Raw genomic sequence first — 24,170 nt, 5'->3', positions numbered from 1 at the left:
TTTGGGAGGATTGCAATGGATTGTATTTTTAAAGATGGCCGCCGGCGCATTTCCCGTTCCGACACGATGACGTTACTTCCGGGTCCGGTATTACAAGCCCGGTATTTACATGGTGTTATTACCAGGTCGGTATTAAGGGGTGCCTCCTAAGCAGAGGCGGTATTGGCGGGTCCCATGATGCCGCTATCGGGGGGTTGGAGGGCCTTTAGCGGCATGGCCATTACTGGCATGGGGGTTCGCGCGTGCTCGCGCACTCGTAATCAGCCACTATTAGCGGCGTCAAACGAGCACGGACCCGCTACTTCCTCCATGCCGGTAATGACTCCGTTTTTAGCACACTTCTCGTAATGAGGCCCATAGACTCTCACATAAGCTGGACACAAACTCTAAAAATTACTCTATTTGCAAGTGGGCCGGCATTTCCAAAAGCCAGTGGACCTCCACAAGAAAACAGGGTTGAGCTTAAGGCCTGTTAAGTATTCTGGTGTAACCCATCCTCTGGGGAAAAGGAAGCCAGTGATTGTCCTGGGAAGCAGTTGATGGAGGGAGCCAAAGGAAGTGGCACACGGATGATGGAAGGGAGCTAGTAGTCCATGCCAATGTGGGTTCTTCAGATCAGGTCATTGGAGGACAAGGAGGACCAAGAGTCCAGGCAGAAAAAAGACTGTGCAGCGGGGCTTTGAGAATTACAGATAGCGTGTGCATGGTGAGGTATTGTGTGCTTTGAGAAAGTGGTACTTTTGGGTCTGGGAGTGCGTGTAAGGAGAGTGAGTGAGATTAAGGGAGAGTGTGGGGTGTGTGACTGAGAGTGGTTGGGAAGAGGGACAGAGAATTAAATGAAGCTGACTACGGAAGAAGGTTTTGGTGGAGTGCAGTTTGGGGAGGAGGGTGTAGTGGAGAGAAGAAGGAGTATATGTTTTTAAACACAAAAGGGATGTTTTAAACTGTAGTTGGCAGGCATAATGTTTTATGCATATGGTTGTGCAACATCCTCCATTGTCCTTCAAAAATATGAAATTCCTTTAAGCACCATCTGCTTTTTCCTGTGTTTGTGTCCCACTTTGTTGTGTCTCTCTAACAGCCAGGAGTAAATAAGCGATATGTGGCATTCGCCAAATTTGCTTTCATTAAATTGTCTCACAAATTATGCATTCCCAAAATCCAGCTCAAACACTGAGTTCCCTATCCAAACCCTAAAATTAGATTCTGTTCAATATGTCATGTTATGTTTTAAGGCGTTAGTGCTGCATCAACTCACCACCATAGTGGTCGTACAGCACAAAGGCTTGTCTGGAGTGATGTATTGTGCCCGCGTCCGTGGTATTCAGACTGTGGCCCGACTAGGAGCAAGAAAAAAGGAAGGGGTCTAGAGGAACGGGAAACGTGGGCAGTTATATGAGCATCGGGTTTTGGGAAAGAGAGAAGACATGAGAAGGGAGAGGGGTGGTATTTGGGATAGTTTGAATGTGTGTCAACCTAGATCATTCAAATCATAGAAGGACAACAGTTCTTTGGAGGGCAATTTTATGGGGCTGTTAATAGCAAGCAGTATTCCATGAGGACAGTTTGATAGAACTCACCCAACATCTGCACCTATCCCAAGGTTGTATAGCTACATGAGTAAAGCATTGGTCTCTGACATGAGAGCAGCCTGCTTAGCAAGTTCGATCCCTGTGGCAAAGCTGACTTGCCTTTCATTCTTCTGCATCCTTGATACAACAATTACCATTTAAACTGGGATAACAATAATGTATGTAATTACAGCACATAGAAGTGGGTGTAGTCTGATATGAATCGCTATAAAGGAACACAATACTATTATCAGTACTTTTAACAGTGAGCTCTGTTTGATAGGCATTAAGAGGTCCTTAAGCAGACCTTTGAAGTGTGGAGGCTTATTTTCCAGGGTTATGTTTTTTTTTTTGCCTCTAAACAAACCGCAGAATAATAGTTCTGTGATTGCCAAGTCCAAATGCCAAGGATGGCGGAGACAAGAGTTGACTGCGCATAAGGAGAATGAGAAATATAAAGGGGGAGTAGTTTATGTTGAGGAGGGGATCCATCAATCTGTAACATGACTGGTTGGTGCCGTATACAATTGATTGTCTTCACCTTTCACTTTTCTTTCTCTACAGTCTGTAGATTCTCACCTGAATGTGAATGTTTCAATGTTGCTGTTTTTTTCTCTATTACTGGCAAAATATGTATATTTTCCAAAACTGTCGTTTGAAGGCAATCATTCAACTCTATTACAATCTCAAACCCTCAACTGAAGAGGTTTCGAACATGACAACTGCAATGCGTGCAAATCTATAACAGATTCACAGTGCCAGAGAAAACCTGGTTCTTACTTGTAACCATAGTTTGGTTGCTTGTAATCTGTTATAAACTTGCATGCGACCCACCTAGTCTCTCCTTGGAGACCAGTAGACAAAAATCGGAAAGGGGGAAAATACACAAAACACAATACACATTTGAAAGAGACTTAGAAAACACAATCCAAAGAGTGCCCACTCAAAGGGGCATTGTGAAGGCTAGTGCATATCAAAAAGGGATCTTATTAAAGAGTTGATCATATTGAGCCTATTTTTATTTTACTTAAACGCATGCAAAAGTTGCAATTCCATTCCTACTAGATAGAAACAATAAATACAGAACATATAACATTATTACATGTGTAAAGCTGCACAACAATTGTTAGAGGGAAGTATCTTCTTCCAGTGTACAGTGTCACAGAAGGTCTCAGGAACACACCAGCTTTCAAAGACAGTTCAAGGGTTTTTATTGTAGGATTTTAGAAGGGGTGCGCTATGGGCCATCCCTCTCTCTCTCATCTCCCCCTGGTGGTTCCCTTCCTAACTCAGGCATCCCTCACTCCCAGGATGGTCACTAGTGATGAGTAACCACTACTGTCTAATCACTGCCTGGCTGGTCTTGGCTGCCTAAGGGCAAACTTCCTGTTTTCCTCTGGGAACAATCTAAGTGAATCCTAACCTAAGTCACAAAATATAATCAATACAAGAAGAGATGCCTTCCAGACACTCAGGTAACACTTGGCCATTTCGTTTCACACCCTTGTACTCCTCGTCCTGATGTTCTGTCCTTTCTCTCCCCCTTCTGTCCTTCCCTTATTCCTCCAACTCCCCTTTGTCTCTCCCTCAGTTACTCCTCCTTTCTGTCCATCCGATGCATTTTCTCACTACTTCTACTACCCTCTGCTTTCTACCTCTACTCTTCTCCCCTATCTGCACTACAACTTTTCTCCCCTCCACACACTACTACTCTACCCTCTCCACACTACTACTACTCTACACTCCTACCACACCTTCTCACTCAGTCACCCTCCTTTCACTCTCTCACATATCTTTTAGTCACCCTCAGTCACCCTCTACTCTCCCTGGATTAGCCTCACTCACACACTTTGCACGCATCATTTCACCCAAGTACCACTTTTTCCCATCAACCGATACCTAACCTTGCACACTCGTTCAGCAATACCTCTCCACACTCATCTGCACTGGCCGTCCTCTGCTTAATCTTGGGTCCTCCTTTTCCTCCATTGACCTCACCCGACAAACTCACACTTTCCTGTTTGCTGTGCCCCTTTTAATCTTCCCTCTTCCCTCTTCTGTGGCAGTTCCCAGGCCAACAGCTGGCTTTCTTTTCCTCGGGAGGTGTTCTAGGTAAACACACACATACAGAGGGGTTAAAGCCCCTCCTCTTATGTGGTTCCGCTGGCTCTAAACAATGGTGACCAGCTACAATCATGATCACTTTGATTAGCTTTATTATCATCTTTAGCCATTAAAGCAAGACACATAAAAACAATCACAAACACCACAACAATACGTACAAATAAATATTTGGACTTATTCAAATTAAAATCAAGATGTGTTTGATCCAACACAACTGGTGGCTTAGCCCACATGAATAATATCACAACAATTTACTATTTTTGTACATGGATAGAACTCATGTCTTACTTTGCTTTTATGGGTCAGGACTTAAAAGGGTAAAAAATTACATTTGCCGCAATCTACTATTACACGTTGGGCATAGTAATAGAAAGCGGATTAAATCCTCGTTAACTTCAGGGAAAAAGCTACAGCAGGGATTTCTATTGCCTCACTGGTTCCCACTTTGCTGTGTGTTCAGCCAGAGGCAAGGCAAAATCCCCAATCTCATCTTAATGAAGAGATTAGTAGCCGTGAACTTTTCCAGCTTCTCCAAATATTTCTCTAGACTGAGGCTGTAGGGATACGCGTGTCAGGGATTTCTTCATGATGCTAGTGATGAAATAATCATTATACTGGTGCTTTATCACGCCCAGGGTTGTTTTGCTAATATTGCTGGGGTAATCCCATTGGTAAGCCATATCCAGCACTAAACTAGTCTTGTGGATGTGCGCAAACTATGGGAGCGACGCCAACAATAGGGGGTTGTGCACATCATCAATATCCTCCCTGTGGGAGGCTTAGCTCAGCGAGCTCCATAGTTTGGACCAATATAAGAGGGACTTGAGTCTTGCCTCAAACCCTGTGCCTCTAATACCAAGTTCCAATCTTAGTACATGTTTGGTGCGCTTGCAGGGAGGGATAACAGACTCTAAGATTTTGTTTTCTTCTGTTTCTAATGGGTGCAAACAAGTCACTCCCCACATGTCTGCCTCATACAGAGCAGCTGACATAGCTTTGCAGCAATAAACTTCGAGAGAGGCTACACTTGCACAACCAGCATATCTTTTGGTGAATCTCGTGGTTACCCCCTCTTTTGGAGGAATTACAGCACTCTTTTGAAATCTGGATACCCATATAGTAGAAGAAAGCTACTTTTTCGAATTTTGCAGAGGAGAGGGAAATGGTAATATTGCTTTGTTTTTCCTCCTGCTGCAGCGTCTGTATATATTTTGTTAATGTTAATACATAACACCTTCTCGTCACATTGCTGCTTGAAAACATCTAGCTGTGCTTGGAGTCCAGGTGGGGTTTTAGAGATTAAAATGTCATCATCTGCAAATAAAAGTATGCTTATTTCCTTTCCTCCAATTGAGGGTGTGTCTGCGGCCAGGTTGTTTATATCCTCTGCAGGGGAATTTATATATAATAAAATAAAAATGGGACCAGCATGCACACCTATCTAATCCCCTGCTCCACTGGGAAATTTTGCGTGATGGTTCGCTCAGGGCAAAATCTGACGCTGGCAGTATTCCCATCGTAAAACCTGTATACAGCCACTGTCAGAGCAGGCGGAACACCCAAGTCTAATATTTCTTTCCACAGTAGCATTCGAGGGACCTTGTCGAACGCTGTCTTCAGATCGATACAAACAAAATATTGTGGCTGGGCTCATAGGATCACACATTTTTCTATTGATAAAAACAATCTAAAAATGTGGTTGACTGTTAATAAACCCTCTCTGAAATTAGCTTGTACATCTACTAAAATATTAGAATCAACTGCCCACTCCTCCATGCAACCCAATAACACTTTCCCGTATACTTTGATTGAAGAATGTATTCATGAAATTGGTCGATAACTTGCTGGATAGGAGTGATCACCCTTTCTAAAAATTTGAATTATGATTGCATTTCGCTAGCTTTGAGCTGCATTAATGTCATTAAACATTTTGGTTAAAAAAAGGATACATATATTGGGTCTACTTTTGAAAAACTCTCCTTAAATCTGGTCAGGGGAGTGGCGTTTCCAGACATTTGCGAATGCATAGCTGCCTCAACTTTACTCTCTGAAAAAGAACGTTGCGTTGTAAGCCCTGGTGCAGCCACACTATAATCGATATGGTTCTTTTTTTGAGCCGATCGAAATCTGGGAGCCGCAGTTGTATATGATCTCCCATTGCAGCAGTGTTAACCCAGTTCATTTAGAAATATTGCTAGATTTCTGTTACGCTTGTAGTATTCGTGTCGCTGTATTCTTGGAAATCCCATGACCCGTTTTCCTCTCTTTGTGCATTTTTCAGCAAGGGAAATGATTTGCTTTGACAGTTAAGATCCCCTGCAAGAATTAGATGTGTGGGCCTTTCTTTTGCTCCTCTAGTAGTAGGAAGGAGTTCTTGAAGCTGATAAATGCAATCATGTCATGTCTTAAATACACATTGCTATAGCCAGTGGTGTACCATCTTTTAAAGTGAAATGCACGGGAAGTAGGTCTGATGATCCAAAGTCCAATTTCATGGTCTCCTGATAAACATTATCGTCCACCCAAGTAATAAGCCCCCCTTTTGGTCTTCCATGTGGGACTTTGGATGCTAAATGTTGAAATGATTGATAACCCTGGATGTGTTCCTCATTTGTCGCAGGCATTTCCTGAAGGCAAATCACGCTTTGGGATCTAACAAACAGGCACCACTGCTAGTCCCCAATCTTGCCACCAAGGCCTGCCCCATTCCAAGCCAGAATGCTTTACTTTTCTGTGGTTTTTCATTGGTTTTGGCCAGTGGGTGTCTGTCAATTATTTCTCAGTCTAGGACAATTAGATAATTTGTTTCTCGCAGTGTTGGGGTTACTTTATATCTTCGGGTGTTCTTAGTCTCCCCCCCAACTTTGGTCTAGCTTTCATGAATAAAGTATGGTGTATCTCGAAATGGGTGTTGGATGGTGGTAGTATTCTGAACTCAATACTGAGGAGTCCCTCTGCTAAATCCATAATTTTCAGGCTAAATCTAATAATGTCCAGGGTCATATCTGCCATCCTTTTCACATGCATAATGTTCTCTTAAATTATTGAAAGGCATTGCTTCTTGTGTCTCAACCAGTGGATTGCCTTATTACACAGGGAGTCTTTTGATTCCCATGTTCCAGGTCTATGAACACCCATTAGACAGATCACCTGCTCTGGCTTGTCTGGTTTCTATTTAGGTCAGTGACCTTGTAATAAAGTTGCATCACATAGAGGGCGCTAGAGAGCCATCCAAGATGGCCGCCTCCTAGAGAGCTCCGTGTGGCTCTCCATTAATCCTGCGACATCCTCACCTCTGCGGCATCCGATTCACCCAAATTTGCTACCGGGTGCGCTCGGGAGGCGCCACTGTTCACCCCGAGCCCATCATCCTCTCCAACGGCGGAGCGCCGGCCGAGATCCGGCCCGGGCGCCAAGGCCCGCGGACCACGCCAACAGCAGGCCGAGAGCAGGCCGAGAGGGGGAGGAGCTGTCCGGGCACGAAACACAGAAGAAAGCGGTGTGCCACCCGGCGCCCAGAGTGAGCAGCGACCCGCTGGGTCAGAGAACGAGGCCACACCAAGAAACGGGCGGACGTGCGCACGACAGCGCCAAGAGACACACGGTCTCCGTCCCCGCAGCGGCCTGGCAGAAAATCCCGCAAGGAGCGCGAAGGACTACGCTACCCACGCCAGGCACGCAGGTAGGATCCCCAGTCGGCGCGCAAGGTCGGCCTTCCCGACCCACCAGGCAGCATAAACCCCGGCGCTTTCACCAGACACTGAGAAAAGCTCAGGGGGCGCAACGTCGAACCCCTCACAGACTGCCTGCCCCGGCGCCCACCAGCAACGGCCACGCATGGCCTAACCGGCACATTGGCAACACAAAACAAAAGGGAGTCCCCCACCCCAAAACGGCAGACAACATCTGGAGAATATTCCCGCTGCCCCTTCATCCCAACACCGCACAAGCCCCATCACCTGGCGACGACTCCCCACTCCAAGTTCCAGCTGGCGGTAGCAGGAGCGCCCGCCTAAAGCGACGGAGATCACCCCCGCCACCAGACGCCACGAGTCCTCCTCCAAAATCGGGTACTCCAAACACGCGCTACACCAGCCATAGAACCTATGAGAACCTGGCCCCACACTCAACTGCTTCCAGTTTGACAAAGGCGGACATCGTAGGCCAATCTCACAAAACAGCGTAATACCCGCCAAAACCACGACGAAGGCATCGGACTCGTCACAAACGCACTCAACGCAGAAACAAGAGCGTAATGGGGAAAACAGATAAAACCCAAAAGAAGCTGAACTTCGAAGCAAGCCATAACAATAAACCTCCCATCGACGGGAGCAGAGCAGCGTCCCCAACGCCCGCTACTTCCAGGTCGGACGAGCAGATACCAAGCTTCGACATTAGGGAAATCCTGATGGACCTCAAGGCGGGAATTGGCGACCTAGGCAGCAAACTCGACAATCTCTCGTCTAAAGTGGACCAACTCCAACACAGACTCGACAAGCACGCCGACAGGCTAGACACCGTAGAACAACGGGTCTCCGACCTAGACGACGGCACGTCGGCCCTGACCACGCGAATCTCCACCCTGGAAACCCAAATGAAGGCAGTCTGCGCCAAAAACGGAAGACTTAGAAGGGCGCTCAAGAAGAAATAACATCAGAATTATAGGAGTTAGGGAGAAACAACTTCAAGGGAAAATGGAGGACCACGTTGAATTGATCTGCACGACGCTCTTCGGGAAAGAACTCCTCTCCCAGCTGTTTGTAGTCGAACGTGCCCACAGAATCCCAAATTCAAGACCAGTCCCAGGCGCAAACCCACGGCCAATTATCGCAAAACTGTTAAACTACAAAGATCGCGATGCGATACTCAAAGCAGCCAGGGAAAAAGGGAACCTCCAGTACGACGGAGATCCGATTCAGTTCTTCCCAGACTTCTCTCCCAGCGTACAGACACAGAGACGCTCCTTTACCACCGTAAAGAGGAGACTGCAGGACAACCAAATACTTTACTCAATGCTATACCCGGCTAAGCTTCGCATTCAACATGATGGGAAAGCACTTTTCTTCCACACACCTGATGATGCCGACGACTACCTGGACCGTGCTGGCTGCAGACCTGCTCCAAACAATCCCAAGCCGCAGCGCGAAAACCAAAGGCGCAGAGAACCACCATAACTAATCGTCCCGGGCAGCTAAGAGAGATGAACTCGTACCTCCAGCGCATCCACGCAAGCCTTTACAGCAGAGAATCACTCCTAGTTCGCAGGAGAGCCACCCCTGACCCTCGGGAGGCACCTAGTGCCCCAAGCACAGCAACCCTCACTGTTTGTTGATGAAAGGGGAACATTGCAGGTCTGTTGGGGGTTGCCCGCGTGAGGGAGGGAAGTTACGTACACCACACCACCTCCAGTTGAGGTGTGCATCCTCACAATGGTTCAACAGTGAGGAGCGTTCAGGTTCCGCGCCATCTCCCCCACACCCCCCAACTGCACCAACGCCAGCACAACGCCCAACCTCCGAACCCCCCGACTCCATCCAATCCGCCAGATCAGCCCTAGCTGCAATACCAGCAATCATGAGACATAAACGTCGAAGCAACAAAGACCCTAATCTATTCCATTCAATGTCATAACCTGGAACATAAGAGGAGGCAATGTCCCATCGAAGACCAGGAAAATCCTCCAATACCTCAGAAGACACGAAGTGGACATAGCCATGATTCAAGAAACACACTTGCTCCCAGGGAAGGACCGACAGTGGGCCAAGAGTTGGGGATGCCACAGGTACTTCTCCTCTTACTCGTCATATTCCAGAGGGGTCGCAATTCTTATACACAAGAGGATCGGCTTCCGCCTTATCCACATATCCAAAGACTCCGAAGGGAGGGCAATCCTCGTAAGTGGCATCATAGAAGGTCAGAAAATCACCCTCGTCAACTCCTACGCACCAAACGTAGACGGCCCCGACAACTTTAGCTGGGTACTATCCCATCTCTCGTCTCGAGACCCCGCAACCATAATCTGGGGTGGGGACATGAACACAGTACTGGACCCGGTGAAGGACAGATCCCACGCTAGCCCACATCCTCTGTCCAAAGCCTGCCTCCAAATAAAAGAAATATGCAAAGCATTCGACCTGAAAGATTCCTGGAGAGCATCTAATGGAGAGCTGCGAGATTACACATTCTACTCCGCGCCGCACAACTCGAGCTCCAGAATCGATTACCTTTTCACTTCAAGGAACGGCCCATGGACCAGCGGCGCATGCGATATCCTACCAAGAACTCTTTCGGACCACTCCCCGGTAACTCTCGTCCTCAACCCAGCTAACCCCAAACCTCCCCTACTGAGGTGGCGCTTCAAAACAGGCTCCATGCGAGACGAGGTCTTCGCCTCGGAACTGAAAGAGGAGATCTCAATGTTTCTAGAAGCCAACACGGGGTCAGTTTCCTCAGCCAGCACGCTCTGGGAAACTCTAAAGTGCTACACCAGAGGGGTCTGCCATGCCAAAGAAAACGGCATCCTGAAGCTCATACGACGGGAGCTGGCAACCAGCGAGAAGAAGCTAAAGCAGCTAGAACTCCAAAGCACCAACACAAACAACCCAACAAGCTCAGTCGCTCTGAGAGAAGAGCTACAAAAATTCAGGAACGCTGCCGATCGCGAAGTGAAATTCCTAAACCGCGACAGATTGGTCAGGCAATACGGTGAAGGGCAAAAACCGGGCGCTCTTCTAGCAAACCTGGTCAGAGCCGACAATAAACTACCCCCGATAGAAGGGATCAGGACCAAACAGGGACAAATAGCCCACACCGACGAAGACATGGCAGAAGAATTCAGGCTTTTTTATCAAGATCTCTACAGCACTAGACACAACGGAGACCCGACCGCCGCAAGGGAGTACCTAGAGGACACTGAACTGTACTGGGTTGAACAGCCCCTGCGAGAACCACTAAACGAGCTAATCACACAAGAGGAGATTACTGCTGCCATAAAAGCCCTCCCGAACTCTAAAGCTCCCGGCCCTGACGGCTTAACCGGGGAATTTTACAAAGCCTTTGCACCCACCATCGCCCCCCTTCTGGCAGCAGTGTACGAAGAGTCGTTGGATAAGGGATCCCTCCCCAACTCCACCCGCGAAGCCAACATCATCCTCCTGCACAAACCAGGCAAACCATCAGAGGACTGTGCATCATACAGACCCATCTCCCTCCTCAACCTTGACAACAAGATACTAGCGAAGGTGCTTACCAACAGGCTCCTTCCACTGATGCCCACCCTGGTACTGGCAGACCAGGCGGGTTTCATACCGGGCCGTAATACAACCTTTGGCATCAGGAGGCTGTTCAGCGTCATCGAGGCACTCGATCCTTCAAGTCAAGCAATCGCAGTCCTCCTAGACGCCGAGAAGGCATTTGATTCAGTGGAATGGCCGTTCATGTTCACTGTACTCACCAGAATGGGGCTGGGCGCTCGCTTCATCAAACTTGTCTCTTTATTGTACAACAAACCACGCTCCAACATCATCGTAGGCACGGCAAAATCTGCTCCCATAGAGCTCCAACGGGGTACCAGACAGGGCTGCCCGCTCTCAGCACTCATCTTCGCCCTGGTAATGGAACCGCTGGCCTCCAACCTAAGGGAGCATAGACAACGAAGAGGGCTCGTGATTGGACCACACAAGCTCATAACATCCCTCTACGCAGACGACGTGGCACTGTTTATCCGAGATCCCGAAGAAAATCTAAACCCGGTCATGAGGGAAGTAATCAAGTTTGGAACAGCCTCCGGCCTGAAAGTCAATCCAGTAAAGTCCATTATATTCCCGTTGACCCTTGCTACCAAACCATTCATCGATGACTTCCAGCTCACATGGAAAATGTCCAAAGTCCGATACCTGGGGGTCCAAATGTCCCTGAATTACCACGAGGTGTTCCGTGACAACTACGAAGAGGTAGTTAAGTCTCTCCAGGATAAAGTGACGCGGTGGAAGTCCTTACCACTAACGCTCTGGGGGAGAGCTTCCCTAGTTAAGATGGTGATTCTGCCAAAATTGCTGTACCTATTCACCAACATCCCGATACTGCTACCCCAAACTTTCCTGAAGAAACTGAAGAGTATGGTCCTTGAGCTGCTTTGGGCAGGCAAACCAGCCAGAGTGGCACACGCAACACTGACACTCCCAGTGACGAGCGGTGGACTTGCCCTCCCAGACCTGGAGAAGTACTTCTGGGCAGCACAGGCACAATTCCTCAGCCATTGGTACACCACCCATACAATCAGGCCTCACGTGCAAGTGGAGCGAGCCCTGGCTTCACCAAACTTGTTAACAGCAGTCGTCTTCAGCCAAATTCCCGTTCCCAACCACACCATGAATGCAATGCTCGCAACGTACAAAGTCTGGAAGAGACTAGCTCAAAAATACGGGGTACAATCGCGATACTCTCCACTATTACCCGTAAAGTTTATCCCAGGGGTTCCACTGACATCTGAGAAAGTATTTCACCAGTGGGTTGACAAACTACAAATAAAGACCCTGGGAGACCTCTTCACAGAGGACGGCTTCATAACACCACAACAAGCAAAATTGAAAGGCGGCAACACCGCACTTGACGTATTTCTATACTTCAGGACCAGGTACACTTTACAAGCTCTCATGCCAGACTTCCCCCAGCAACCCCCAACCTGGCAACTACTACACAATGTCATACAGGCACAAGGCGAGGGCAGGCTGGTGTCGCAAATCTACAAATCCATCATCACGGATACGACACCTAACCTTACTCAGGCAAAGACCAGATGGGAGAAGTCCCTGCACCAAACTATTCCAGACGAGGACTGGACCTACATCCTGAAACAAACACAGAAAATAGCTCTCAATTCTCGCCTCAAGCTAATTCATTTCAACTTCCTCCACCAGACCTATCACACACCAGCAAAAGCTAACAGACACCACCCTGAGGCGGCTGCGAACTGCGAGAGATGTGGGACGCAACCAGCAGACTTCGTCCACCTCGCATGGGAATGCCCCGAAATAACACCCTTCTGGACCCGAGTCTTAGAGACGATAGCAGCAATAGTGGGCGAAGAGATACAACAGAGCCAAACTGCAGCACTACTAGGCTTGACAAATTCACTTTCCGCCCCGTCAAGGAAACTGGCAGGACTCCTGCTGACACTAGCCCGCAGGAGGGTGGCCATGGCCTGGGGTCGAGGCCCACCTCCAACAATCCCCGCCTGGCGAAGGGACATTCTTTACTGCCAGGATGTGGAAACGGACTTTATTAAATCCCTACCCTTACATGCCCGCCCACCTGACATCTGGGGACCACTAGTACAATTCCTGCTAAATGAAGTAGAGGAGACACCTGACATTCGAGCAGACACCTCTGGCGCAGGAACAAGCCAGCCGTAAAGACACAGAGCTAGCAGCATCGTCCACATGTCTCAAGTAACCAGAACAAGGCAGCACATCTATAGGAGTCACAAGACTGAGCGGGAGAACAGGGGGTGGGGAGAGGGAGGGGGGAGGCGGGACATGGCGCAGAGTTAAATCCACCCTAATGTGGGTGTGTAGTTGTTTTGTTTTTAAAAAAAAAAAAAAAAACCCAAAAATAAAGGTTTTAAAAAAAAATAAAAAAAAATAAAGTTGCATCACTTCTAGGTCCAGTGCAGCTTGTCCACTCGGGTCTCTTTCCATGTGAATATTTTTGTGCAGCCATTTCATCCTCTGTGGATAATTCATTGTGGTATATCGATTAATCACTGTCAAGATGTCCTTATTAGGTGGTGCCTGTGTAACACCCTTGTTAGTTTCCATAGTATTTCCCATGATGTTTCCATTGCCTTTGGATTTTCTAGAATTTATCATGGGTTTATCCTCTCACTTGCTTGAATTTGGAGCTTTAGAGGTGCTGGCCACTTGTTGGGTCTGTTCCCTTGCCTTTGTACCATTTTTGAGGGCATCCACTTCAGCTCTGATGATGGCTTAATAATTCTGCCCTTGTGCAAGCACAGCAGCTGGTATTTTGTATTCGCCACAGGCTGTCATCCCCTCTCCTGTTGTGTGATGCCTTGGGGGATTTCCATTCTGACGCTGCTGAATATTGCCTGTGCACTCTTCTTCCCATCACCATGTACAAAGACATTCATCACTTTTCTTGCATTCTCCTCATGTATAGCTTCTTGTCTCTTGGTCAGTTCCTATTGTCCAGGTTCTATATCTGACTCTTTCTCTGTGATTATCAATGGATGATCTTTCAGATTATGAGGCATTCTGAGTAGATAGGTCTGGTCAGCTTGTGCTCCTCAACAGGGTCTTCACAGGGTCTTCACAGGGTTTAAGACCGGCTCTGCATGTTTGCTTGCTTGATTTTAACTTGTGAGCTGGCCTGTGAGCCTTTTTCCCTTGGGGCGGTGCCATTCTCCCTGTGTCCCCATCCCTTTGTTCGAGGAAAAATATTGCGTGAGTATATCTTGATTGCTACTTTTGAATGGATTGGAACATAGTTGGAGTGCTTGGGGTACTGCCTCTGAGACTGTTGTTAGGGTATCCCTCACGGTCGAGGATTCATCGCCATCCTTGTATATCCTTGTGTATAGACGCGTTATAAATGCCATATCATATCATATCATCCTTTTTCCCAGCCTTACCCACACTCCTTATTCTAGAGTCATTTTTGGGATCTATCAGAAGAGATTCAATTTCTTAAATCAGTAAATTAGCCTCTGTAAGATTTGTATTAGCCTGGGTAAGCTTTGGAACATTAGCAGCTTTTGTGTCACTTGCGAGTGGTGAGGCACGGCCAGAGGCCTTGCGCCTAGCCATGCTTTGCGTCAGGCATCAGGCTATGGACAAGCCCTCCTATAGCTTTATGATATTCTATCCTTCTTAGTTGCTAAGTTGGACCGCCAAATTAACCCTTAATGGGTTCTAATGGGCCTTAATGCTGCACTGGTAACCTAGTCAACAATGCCTTCAATAGCTTCAAAAGAGAACCTTTAGAGAATGCTTGCAATCCCTTGGCAAACTATGGTGAACCTTTAGACAGTTTCCAAATGCTTGCTGACAATTCCAGGGACCTATATATGCATTAAAAGTGTATATGTATGAGTATGAGTATAGAAATAAATATATATATATATATATATATATGAATAATATCGTATTATGGCTGGATTATAGTTTATGCTAGCCATGTTGCACCCCTGTGAAGACTGAGCCAGTCTTGTGAAGATTGGACCAGTCTAGGTATATATCTGGCAACAAACCAGGAGCACTACAGGTATTCAATCAGTCACTGACCCACAGCTACCACCAACAGATCACCTGGCATTTGGGGGGGCACTATTTGCCTCCATTTTCACTGTGATCTACCAGAGCCGGCATTTATTTATTTATTTATTTGTTTGTACAGTAGCCCGCAGGCATCAGGGCGCCACATGTACACGCAGAATCACATTATACAAACAAGTCACGGGACAACATGAATCTACAGATTTTCAGGTGGGTTTTGGCTTAGATTAAGGGAGTTATCTAAACAAATGGGTCTTGAATTTCTTTCGGAAGGTAATGTATGAGAGCTCCAGTCTTATTTGTGGTGGGAGGTTATTCCATAAGGTCGCAGCTTTGGTGTGAAAGGCTTTGCTGAGTCCGTTGGTTTTCCTGAAACTGGTGGTTACAAGGTTGTCCTGGGCTTCAGACCTGAGTCCCCATCTCGGTACATATGTAACCAGTTTCTTCTTGAGGTATGCTGTGGCTTTCGCATGGACGCACCTGTTGGCTAGCGTCAGGGTTTTGAACTGTATTCTATCTTCTATAGTAAGCCAGTGTAGATTTCTCCTATCTTCACTGATGTGTTCTGTTTTCCTTTTTCCTTTGATGATTCTCACAGCCCAATTTTGTATTTTTTGACATTTTGCAATGTGCCTTTTGTTAGCTCCTAGTAGCTGGGCATTGCCGTAATCTAACCGTAATCTAACTGCATTGGAGCGGAGAACGAAGCACAAGGAGCGGGCTGCAGGCAGGATACTGAAACTGATACTGAATTAACACGGGGCACAATACAGCATCCGATGGCCAGCGTGTATGGGGAATCCAGCAGGTTCAGTAAATAACCCCAACTAACTCCAAATGACTCCGGCTCCGACTATGTCTTTGGTAGCTTTGGCTGTAGTCCTGTGTTCGGGCTTTCGTTCAGGGAAGGGACTCAGAGACGTTACAGGATGTCAAGCCGCACCCCTCCTCTGAAGCTGAAAGGGCAGGGGGGAGAGACCATTTCTGACATTGTAGTGTGGGGCTGGGTTAGCCACTGTTCATTCACCTATTGATTTCTTTCAATCTTGTGGAGAACAGTAGGTGCCTATTAGAGGATATCCATCATGATCAATGTCCCACTTCGTATTAGAGCTTGCCTGAGCATTTGCTATGCCGCTTGACATCAGGACCGCTCGGAGCTCTGCTTCTGATAAGGAAACTGTCTCTGTGTGTATCACATATAGCGCTGGGTTTGCAGTGTGGACCACCCTGCATTCTCCCTGAGGGGGAGGTTAATTCTCCCGCACTGGTCTATGTAACGAGTTCTATGTGATGTTACCAAAGTTATTTTTACTGAATGAACTTCTACCGAAAAAAAGTAATATCAAATTATTTTATTCGGGGTCCCCCCAAAAGCCCAGTTCCCCCACATTTCTAACCCCACCCGACCCACCCCCACTGCTTTTAACCCCTTGCCCCCACCCCATATATATTTATTTTGTGATATTTTTTCGGCACACGTTCATTGTGTTTTTTTCGGTAACATCACTGGATACCTGTGTCACGTGGAATGTGTCTGCTGTGCAGGATGCTCTCCAGTGCCACACTACCTCACTGGCTCTTTCTTTGAGGCTTCCTTGTTTTCTTCTCCACCTCCAGACCTTCTGGGAACCATAGCCATGAGGGACTAATAGGAAGAGACTGGTCAACATTGTGCAGAACAGGTATGGAGTAAAAAAAAGGTGGGACTCATTTCACACAAAAAAGCACCTGTATATTTCTAAGTAAATACCATACTGTGCATATTGTATGTTGTGCTACTTACCGATTGGGTTTACATTGGGCTTTGGGGGTCTTAGTGTGTTTCTTTTCTCTCCATTAGGTCTTATCACCAGTATGGTGATCTCATTGGATGACCGATTTCTATACTTGAGCAACTGGCTCCATGGAGATGTGCGCCAATATGATATAACAAACACCAGCGAGCCCAAATTGGTTGGGCAGGTGAGTGTGCATTTGATCGCTCGATATTTGCCAACACTGACCGCTATATATGTCCAGGAATGCTTAGGGAAAAATATAGGGCATGTTAGACTCTCCTGCCATCCAAAAGGCTGATAGTCCTGTGGCAAAGTAGCACATGATGGATACAACAGATCACACAACAGACAGGCACTATATAGATCAAAGAAGGATGCCTCTGATATGGGAGCTCAGCCTCAGGGAATAAGCGTACTATAGTGAGAGAAAGATGTTTTATGGTGTGAATTCTGAATTGGGCTCTAAGTATCCCAACCTTACACCATTTAGTCCCTAGCTGGATACAATTAATCCTGCAGCACACAGGAATAGTTCAAAACCTTTATTCCTTCTCTGCAGAAATGGGTTGGAGGACCAGCGCAAAAAGCAAGGTTCTCTGGTAGCAGTGTAAGGATAGAGGAATTAATCCAATCAAGTAAAATGGCCCTGGCCTCATCACGAGTTGGGCGGTAACACCAGCGGTATTACCGCCAGCGCTATTAGCCCTACCACCAAACCCCCCGGCGCTATTAGTGCCAGATCACGGGTTTGGTGGAACAGTTAGTGCCCATTCCCCATTGGGCCCATTCGGGAATTCCTCATTCCCCATTGGGCTCAATGGGGAAAATTTGCACTATTACCGCCGGCGGATTTCCCGCCGGCAGTAATAACGCAGAAAATCGGCAAATTTGCCGCAGATTTCCCCCCAGCTTAGAGCTGGGGGGAAATCCGCCAAAGCCATGATATGGCAGACCCTTAAATGCAGCAGTAATAGCGCTACCGCCGCATTTAAGAGTTACCGCCAGACTTGTGATGAGGCCCTATGTCCTTAGTCCATTATCCAGTCACTATGTGTAACTGCATAGTTACAGGTTGCTCACACCCCACCCAGAAAAGCACCCTTCAATGCACTCACAGGCTTAGTGAGATTTAAAGTGGGCCCATCACACTTCTTAACCTGGCCTGGACAGTTGCTATAGAAGATGTGCTGGCCTCTGAAGCCATGTTGCATGCTGTGACCAGGGCATTACCTGTGCAGCTTTCCGAACTAGGGATATCTGTGAACTCCTACCAGGGTAAGGCTGTGCAGTTTTCCACTCTTACGCTAGCGGTCTTCTTTCATGTAATTTAGCCACACCCTACCTGGGTGCTTTTCAGACTGCAGTACTTAGAATGCTCGAGTCAACTGTATCCTCTGGCTCTACTCTCCTGCAAGTTAAAACTCTCTTACTAAGTAGGTCTCTCAACTCTCTCACACAATGGCTTACTTGGCTTTGCCACCGCCTGTTATTACCCTCTGATTCTCTTACTGCTACAACCCTCGCACTCCGCAATGCCATCCTAATTCTCACACACCTAGTGGTGTGTGCTGTCTCTTTTCATAATGGGCATATGGCACTAATGGTTCATGAATTGTTCTGATGGTGGGTTTGTTTTTAGCCAAGCAAAAGCAGAAATGTTGACTTCCTTATGTTCCAATTTGGTGAGTTCTCTGGCCCCCTCATCCCGAGGACTCACTTTGCCTATTCAGCATTTTGGCCCAAGAGGGACTATCATAGTGGCAGGACAGCCCCCAAGGTACTGATGTCTGTGTCCTAATTAACTGCATTTGCTCATTCAGTCTAAGTGTGTTCATACATGTATGCCCTATTTGCTTTCCTCTCTTCGCCAGTGTCTGGTTTTCCTCAGGTCTTGGTCAACAATTAAGCAGGCGGCCTCCAGTGTACAGGTTTTCATTTGCACACCTTCCCAGGGGCTGATTGTACTGGGGTTTCATCCCCCTAACACACTACTCCCGTTTGGATATAATACTACATGGTACTTCCCCTATTTTTTTGTGAAATGCATTTCCTGGGGGAAGTCACCCTGAAGAGTTGACTGCAGGTTGTGTGACGGGGCAACTAAGTGAAGACAGGGGGAGCTCACGGGATTCCCCCATATACCACCTACAGGGGTTGCATCACTTAAATGGTGGTTTCGCCTGGCCCCATGATTTCACCAGTCCGCCTCTATGGTCTCACCAGTGTTGACTCCATCTCACACACAAGTAGTCTTGCGTAGTGTGAGAATAGAGATGAAAGGTCGGCAAGGCTGGGAGCGAGTCAGTTCCATGCAAAGTGAGATTGCTTCTCTCAAATGCATGACCGTTAGATGTTAACCTTTACTCCTCACCTGACGATCCTTGTTCAGTCTTTTCGCGTGGCGTCTCGACAGCTGTCTTCTTGTTTTTCTTTTTGTGCTTAGAAAGCTTTCATGGAAGAGGTAAGAACATTCCTCTCCAGCCGCCAGAGTGATTCCTGGAGGGTCTCAGAAACAACACCCTGCAGACTGGAGGAGCACCCTCAGAGCTTGGAGGCTAAAAAAAAACTGTTTGTTGGAATTTCAGGAAGAACACTGAAGAGGTGTCACAGGAGTTGTCAAGAACCAAGGGAGGAGAGAGTATCGACACTCTCCCCCGAACCACAGAAGCCGAATTGATCGACCCTCCCAATGTGGTTGGCACGGGTGCCTGATTAGAAATAACAGGTAACCACGTGGCAGCCAATGGGGGGGAAGAGGTATTAGGGAGAGGTTGTGGATAGGTAAGGGAGATAAAGAAAACCGGTAAGAGGAAATAGGGTAGCATAATTGGATATGTTTGGGGGTATTTTAGGGGGAAAACAACACATATGAAGTAACAGTCCTGTCCTACTCTCACATATCCTGCATACATCAATCCTAGAACCCAAACCTGACCACTCCTACTTAAACCTGTATTCTGCTACAATGTTTGTGAAGCAGATACAACATGGACCTTATTGCAGCATAAAATTAACATAACATGGAAGCACATCACATGGAAGCTAATGCATCATGAGCACATGGAACATAGACCTTATGGCAGCATGGTAACAGACATGGACTTTGTAGCAAGCAGCATGGCACACAAGGGTATTGCCCTTTCATGAAAAAAAAACACATGGCCCTGTGGGCGAGCAAAAGCAAGCCTGATGTGACAGTACATTCAGGAGTTCCCCATTAAGCAGCTCATGGAGTAAGACCCCTTTCTCTGCATGTAATGCGTGTAATTTTCTGATACTATTTCTCAGACAGTGCCCTCAGTGTGCCCCCGCAACGTGCACTCTCTCTCCCAATGGTAATAGACTTTGCTTGCACAATAAAGTTCAAGAACACAGTTCTGTAAGGTGAAACGGAGTGGTTGCGAGCCGCCGCACTTCTTGTTTTAGCAAACGTGTGAGCCGCGCACATTCGGTAGTTCCACATCCCACAGCAAACAATGGCCCAACACTTATTTCTGAAGAATGTAAGCGGGGTACGCGCTGGGCTGTTCCTGATCACTGTCGTGGCCCGGGCATCTGAGACTGCAGCATTCCACCAGCGTCCTTTACGTCTGCAAAGCTCTTCAAACAAACCGTTGTGACGCCCATGCTGGAAACCCACAATAATTTGCACCTGAGCAAGGGGCGGCCGGCGCATTTAGTAAGCCCTCAGTCATAGTCGGCTGGTGTGAAGCGCGAAAGCAGAACTACACGCCTTTCCCCAGGCTGCTCGGTAATGTAGTTCTTAGTCACCTTACATATACAAAACCCTTGTTCCTGCCCAAGCCCCAATTCCTGACAAGAGTGCTGTGTGGATGCAAGAATAGGCAGGCAGAAGAAATGCTCTAGAGGAAGAAACGGGAGATCACGCAGGGAGGAAGAAAGGTAAGGATAAGAGACAGGGAGGCTAAATGCTGAAGGGAAATCACAGCGTCTTACCCACAGAGGCGGGTCCAAGAGGGTTGCAACGCAGCGAGCCTCTGCTGCAGAGTGAATAAGAATGGTGAACAGCACCATCTTGAATTCAACAACTAGACTGGCACAGGGAGAAAACGTGTTGAAATCTAACAGCTAGCCCTGCCTCCGCCATCGGTGTCATAGAGACCATTGAGTAGGTATGACAGTATGACCCCCCTCTGCTCAGTTCCAGTCCTTGCTTCCATGGGTTGTTTCTATGGAATCGGCGAAGAAGGATTGGAGCGTGAATTTGTGAGGCTGGTTCCCAATTGCGTTCCTGGGAGGTATATCCCTTCCAGGGTACAAGATACTGCAGACTCCCTCTGTAGTATCTGGAAGCCCACAAACAATCCACTTCATACTCTTCCGGAGTTGCGTCTTCTTTGGGTTCCAGGGTAGTGCTCTTAAAATGAAATTGATTGTAGGGATCTGGATGAGAAATCTTAAGAAGGGAAGAGTGAAAAACCTGAGCTATGCACTTCCAAGCCTTGGGTTATTTTAATCAGTAGGCTACAGGATTTATCTGGAAAAGGCCCCTAATATCGGGGTGACGACTTGAATGGCTGGATCCATCGTGGCGAATACTTAGTGGATAGCCAGACCCTATCTTCCACTCAGGATTTTCCCCTCGTAGTTTATCAGCGTAGTGTTTGTATCACTCCCTAGCCTTATGGAGACATGTTCTGTCAGTCTTGTGATTGTCGAAGATCTCCTTCAGCAAGACATCAAGAGAGGGCAAATTGGTTACAGGGAGCACTGAAGTAGGTAGTGCATGAGGATGGTCACCAGAGGAACTAAAGAAAGGGCTCCTCTTCGTAGCCGTATGCCATGAATTGTTGTGTGCAAATTCGGCTAAGCTAGCATGTCCGACTGTCACAGAGAAAGACCGCAGCCATTTCAGGGGCAGAAGGAACACCAGGTAAGGGTGAGAAATGCACTGTTTTGGTAAATGAGACTACCGTGACCATGATGGCCGAATGACCCTTTGAAGGAGGTAAGTCCACTACAAAATCAGTAGAGAGGTGTGACCATGGGCCGATGGGAACAGGCGACTGAATGGGTTTTCCTATTGGTTTCTGAAAACTGTATTTGTTCTTGGCAAAAACCGGTCAGGAAGAGACTTATGATTGCACATCGGTCCTCATCGTAGGCCACCAGAAAGAGAGAGAAAGGAGTTCCAAGGTAGACATTACTTCCTTTTGCCTAGCAGGCGGGATATCATGGCCTAGACCTACAACCTTTCTTTGCAATTCAGCCTGATGAACTACCAAGCAGTCTTTCTAGAAAAAAATCCTTCTCTTTGGTATAGATGGTTCTTGTCCATTAACGACAAACGTATCAAAAAAGTGATCATATCTGGACTTGACTTGAGCCAGGAAGGGTTGAATAACCTGGATGACCTGCTTGTTTTGGAGGATCCTTTCCTTCTTCACCAGCCAAGGTATGGTGGGACAGGGCATCAGCCACAATGTTTGGACTTCCTGGTAAATAGGCAATGTGGAAATCATATTGGGAGAAAAAATAGGCCCATTGGGCCTGTCTGCTATTGCTACATTCAAGCTTTTGTAGGACTTGGAGGTTCTTGTGGTCTGTGCGGACTTCAAAAGAATGTGCAGTACCGAGCAGAAGATGTCTCCTCTCTATAGAAAGCTGCACAGATGGCTAATAACTCTTTCTCGATAACTATATAGTTTTGTTCACTTGGGGTTAAAGTTCGAGAGTGTTAGGCGGTCCTCTGCACACCAGTCCGCTACACACCAGGACACTGCTCACATTTCCCCAACATCTCCTCCCACGGTTCGAGGCTCAAGTGATTCGGTGAACTCAAAGGACCGGAAACTCCGTACCAGCTATGGTGTACGGGCTCGATTGCAACCCTTTCTGCATTGGCAATTGCCTTGGAGAACGTATAGCAGAAGGGGCGGTGTTACGTCTCCACGTCGATCACGTGATCCAGAGTGGCGTTCCTCACGTGACCTTGGTGGACGTCACATGACCCAGAGACGTCACATGACCCAGAAACGCACAGTATAAAGGTCTGAGAGACAGAACACTCATTGCTTCTCAGCTGTCTTCAGACTCTGTTTGGCGTTACGTATTGCTCCACTGTTACCTTGATCACGGAACTCTACCTCGGACTCCTTCGGATACCCTTTGTACCTTTGCTTGGAACTATTTACCTGGTGCCGGACTTTGGACTACATCCTGACTTGTCTTTGGATCATCCCTTGGTACTTCACTGAACTCCTACGCCATTTCCCTTCTGGGGATTCAAGTCACGCCTTCACTCCTACAGGTGGCTGATCCTACATCCACGCTATCTTACGGTCCTACTATTTCAGGGACCGCCGCATCATCTGAGTCTCGAACCTCTACTAGGTTTCCTGGGTTTTCCTAACACCCGATAGGTAAGACCTTTTAGATCCTTTGATTTACTGAATATGTATTGTAGTTGCCTGGTACTTAACCTCGTTCCTTTTTGACAGCAGCATCGGTGTTCCAGAGGTTCCGTGGATCTGGGAAGTCATCTCCCACCTGTGGCCTCAAAGGTCGTACAGCGGGTTTCTTTTAGTTACCCTGTGCGTCACTTGGGGACGGAGGTCTCATCGGTCTACACGACACTCAAGTCAGAACAGAGAGTAGAAAGCCACTGCATGTTCCTCTTGGTCGTTTCCTTCCTGTTTGAGTACTGCGCCAATTGCTCCATGTGAGGTGTCATTCTCTACAATAAATGGGTTGGTCTGTACAGGTTGTATGAGGCCTGGTGCCGGTCAAAACCTGTCCTTGAGCTTCTGAAAAGAGTTTTCTGTGATCTCCATTCAGGGAAGGGGTACTGCCTTCTTTAATGGGGATTACCAATCTCTAGAAATTGGTTATTCCCAGAGATCTTTGTATGACCGAGTTGGGAGTACGCCAAGAGGTAATAGTGTGTACCTTAAGGGTGTTCTATTTGTAGGCCTTGATGGTACAGGATGAACCCTAGATAAGGCACAGAATGTACCTCGAAAAGGCATTTTTCCGGTTTAGCCAACAACTGGTTTTCATGGAGCCGATGTAACACTCCAGAGAGATGAATTTGATGTTCCTTCAGATTGTGAGAATAGACGAGAATATTGTTTAGATATATAATTACATGCCGGAACAAGACATTGGAAAACAAACGGTCCATAAAGCGTTTAAATATGGCAGGAGCATTTACTAAACCGAAAGGCATTTCTTGGTACTCGAACAGACGAAGGGAGTACAGAATGCTGTTTTCCACTGGTCATCTTCTTTCACTCGGAGCAGATGGTAAGCCCCTCTTGGATTGAGTTTTGTGAATAGTGTAGCTTCCTGGACTACTTCCAAGATGTCTTTTATCAAAGGCATGGGATACCGGTCTTTTATGGTCACTCTTTTTAAGCCCCATAATCAATACAAGATCT

At 47.2% G+C, this 24,170-nt stretch overlaps 1 protein-coding gene across 2 annotated transcripts in view; it reads left to right on the top strand.

Moving 5' to 3' along the window:
* The window catches only part of LOC138580052 (methanethiol oxidase-like), a 489,426-nt gene that overhangs the window by 425,788 nt on the left and 39,468 nt on the right, over nucleotides 1-24,170 (top strand). For both annotated transcript variants that reach the window (XM_069650290.1, XM_069650292.1), the window contains exon 9: nucleotides 16,833-16,954. In XM_069650290.1, the coding sequence (XP_069506391.1) occupies nucleotides 16,833-16,954 (122 nt within the window). The remainder of the gene's footprint in view (nucleotides 1-16,832; nucleotides 16,955-24,170) is intronic.

This window comes from Ambystoma mexicanum, chromosome 1p (assembly GCF_040938575.1).
Source record: "Ambystoma mexicanum isolate Mex_15411 chromosome 1p, UKY_AmexF1_1, whole genome shotgun sequence".
NCBI lineage: Eukaryota > Metazoa > Chordata > Amphibia > Caudata > Ambystomatidae > Ambystoma > Ambystoma mexicanum.
Note: the sequence above shows the minus strand (reverse complement) of the source record. Positions and strands in the feature narration are given on the sequence as shown.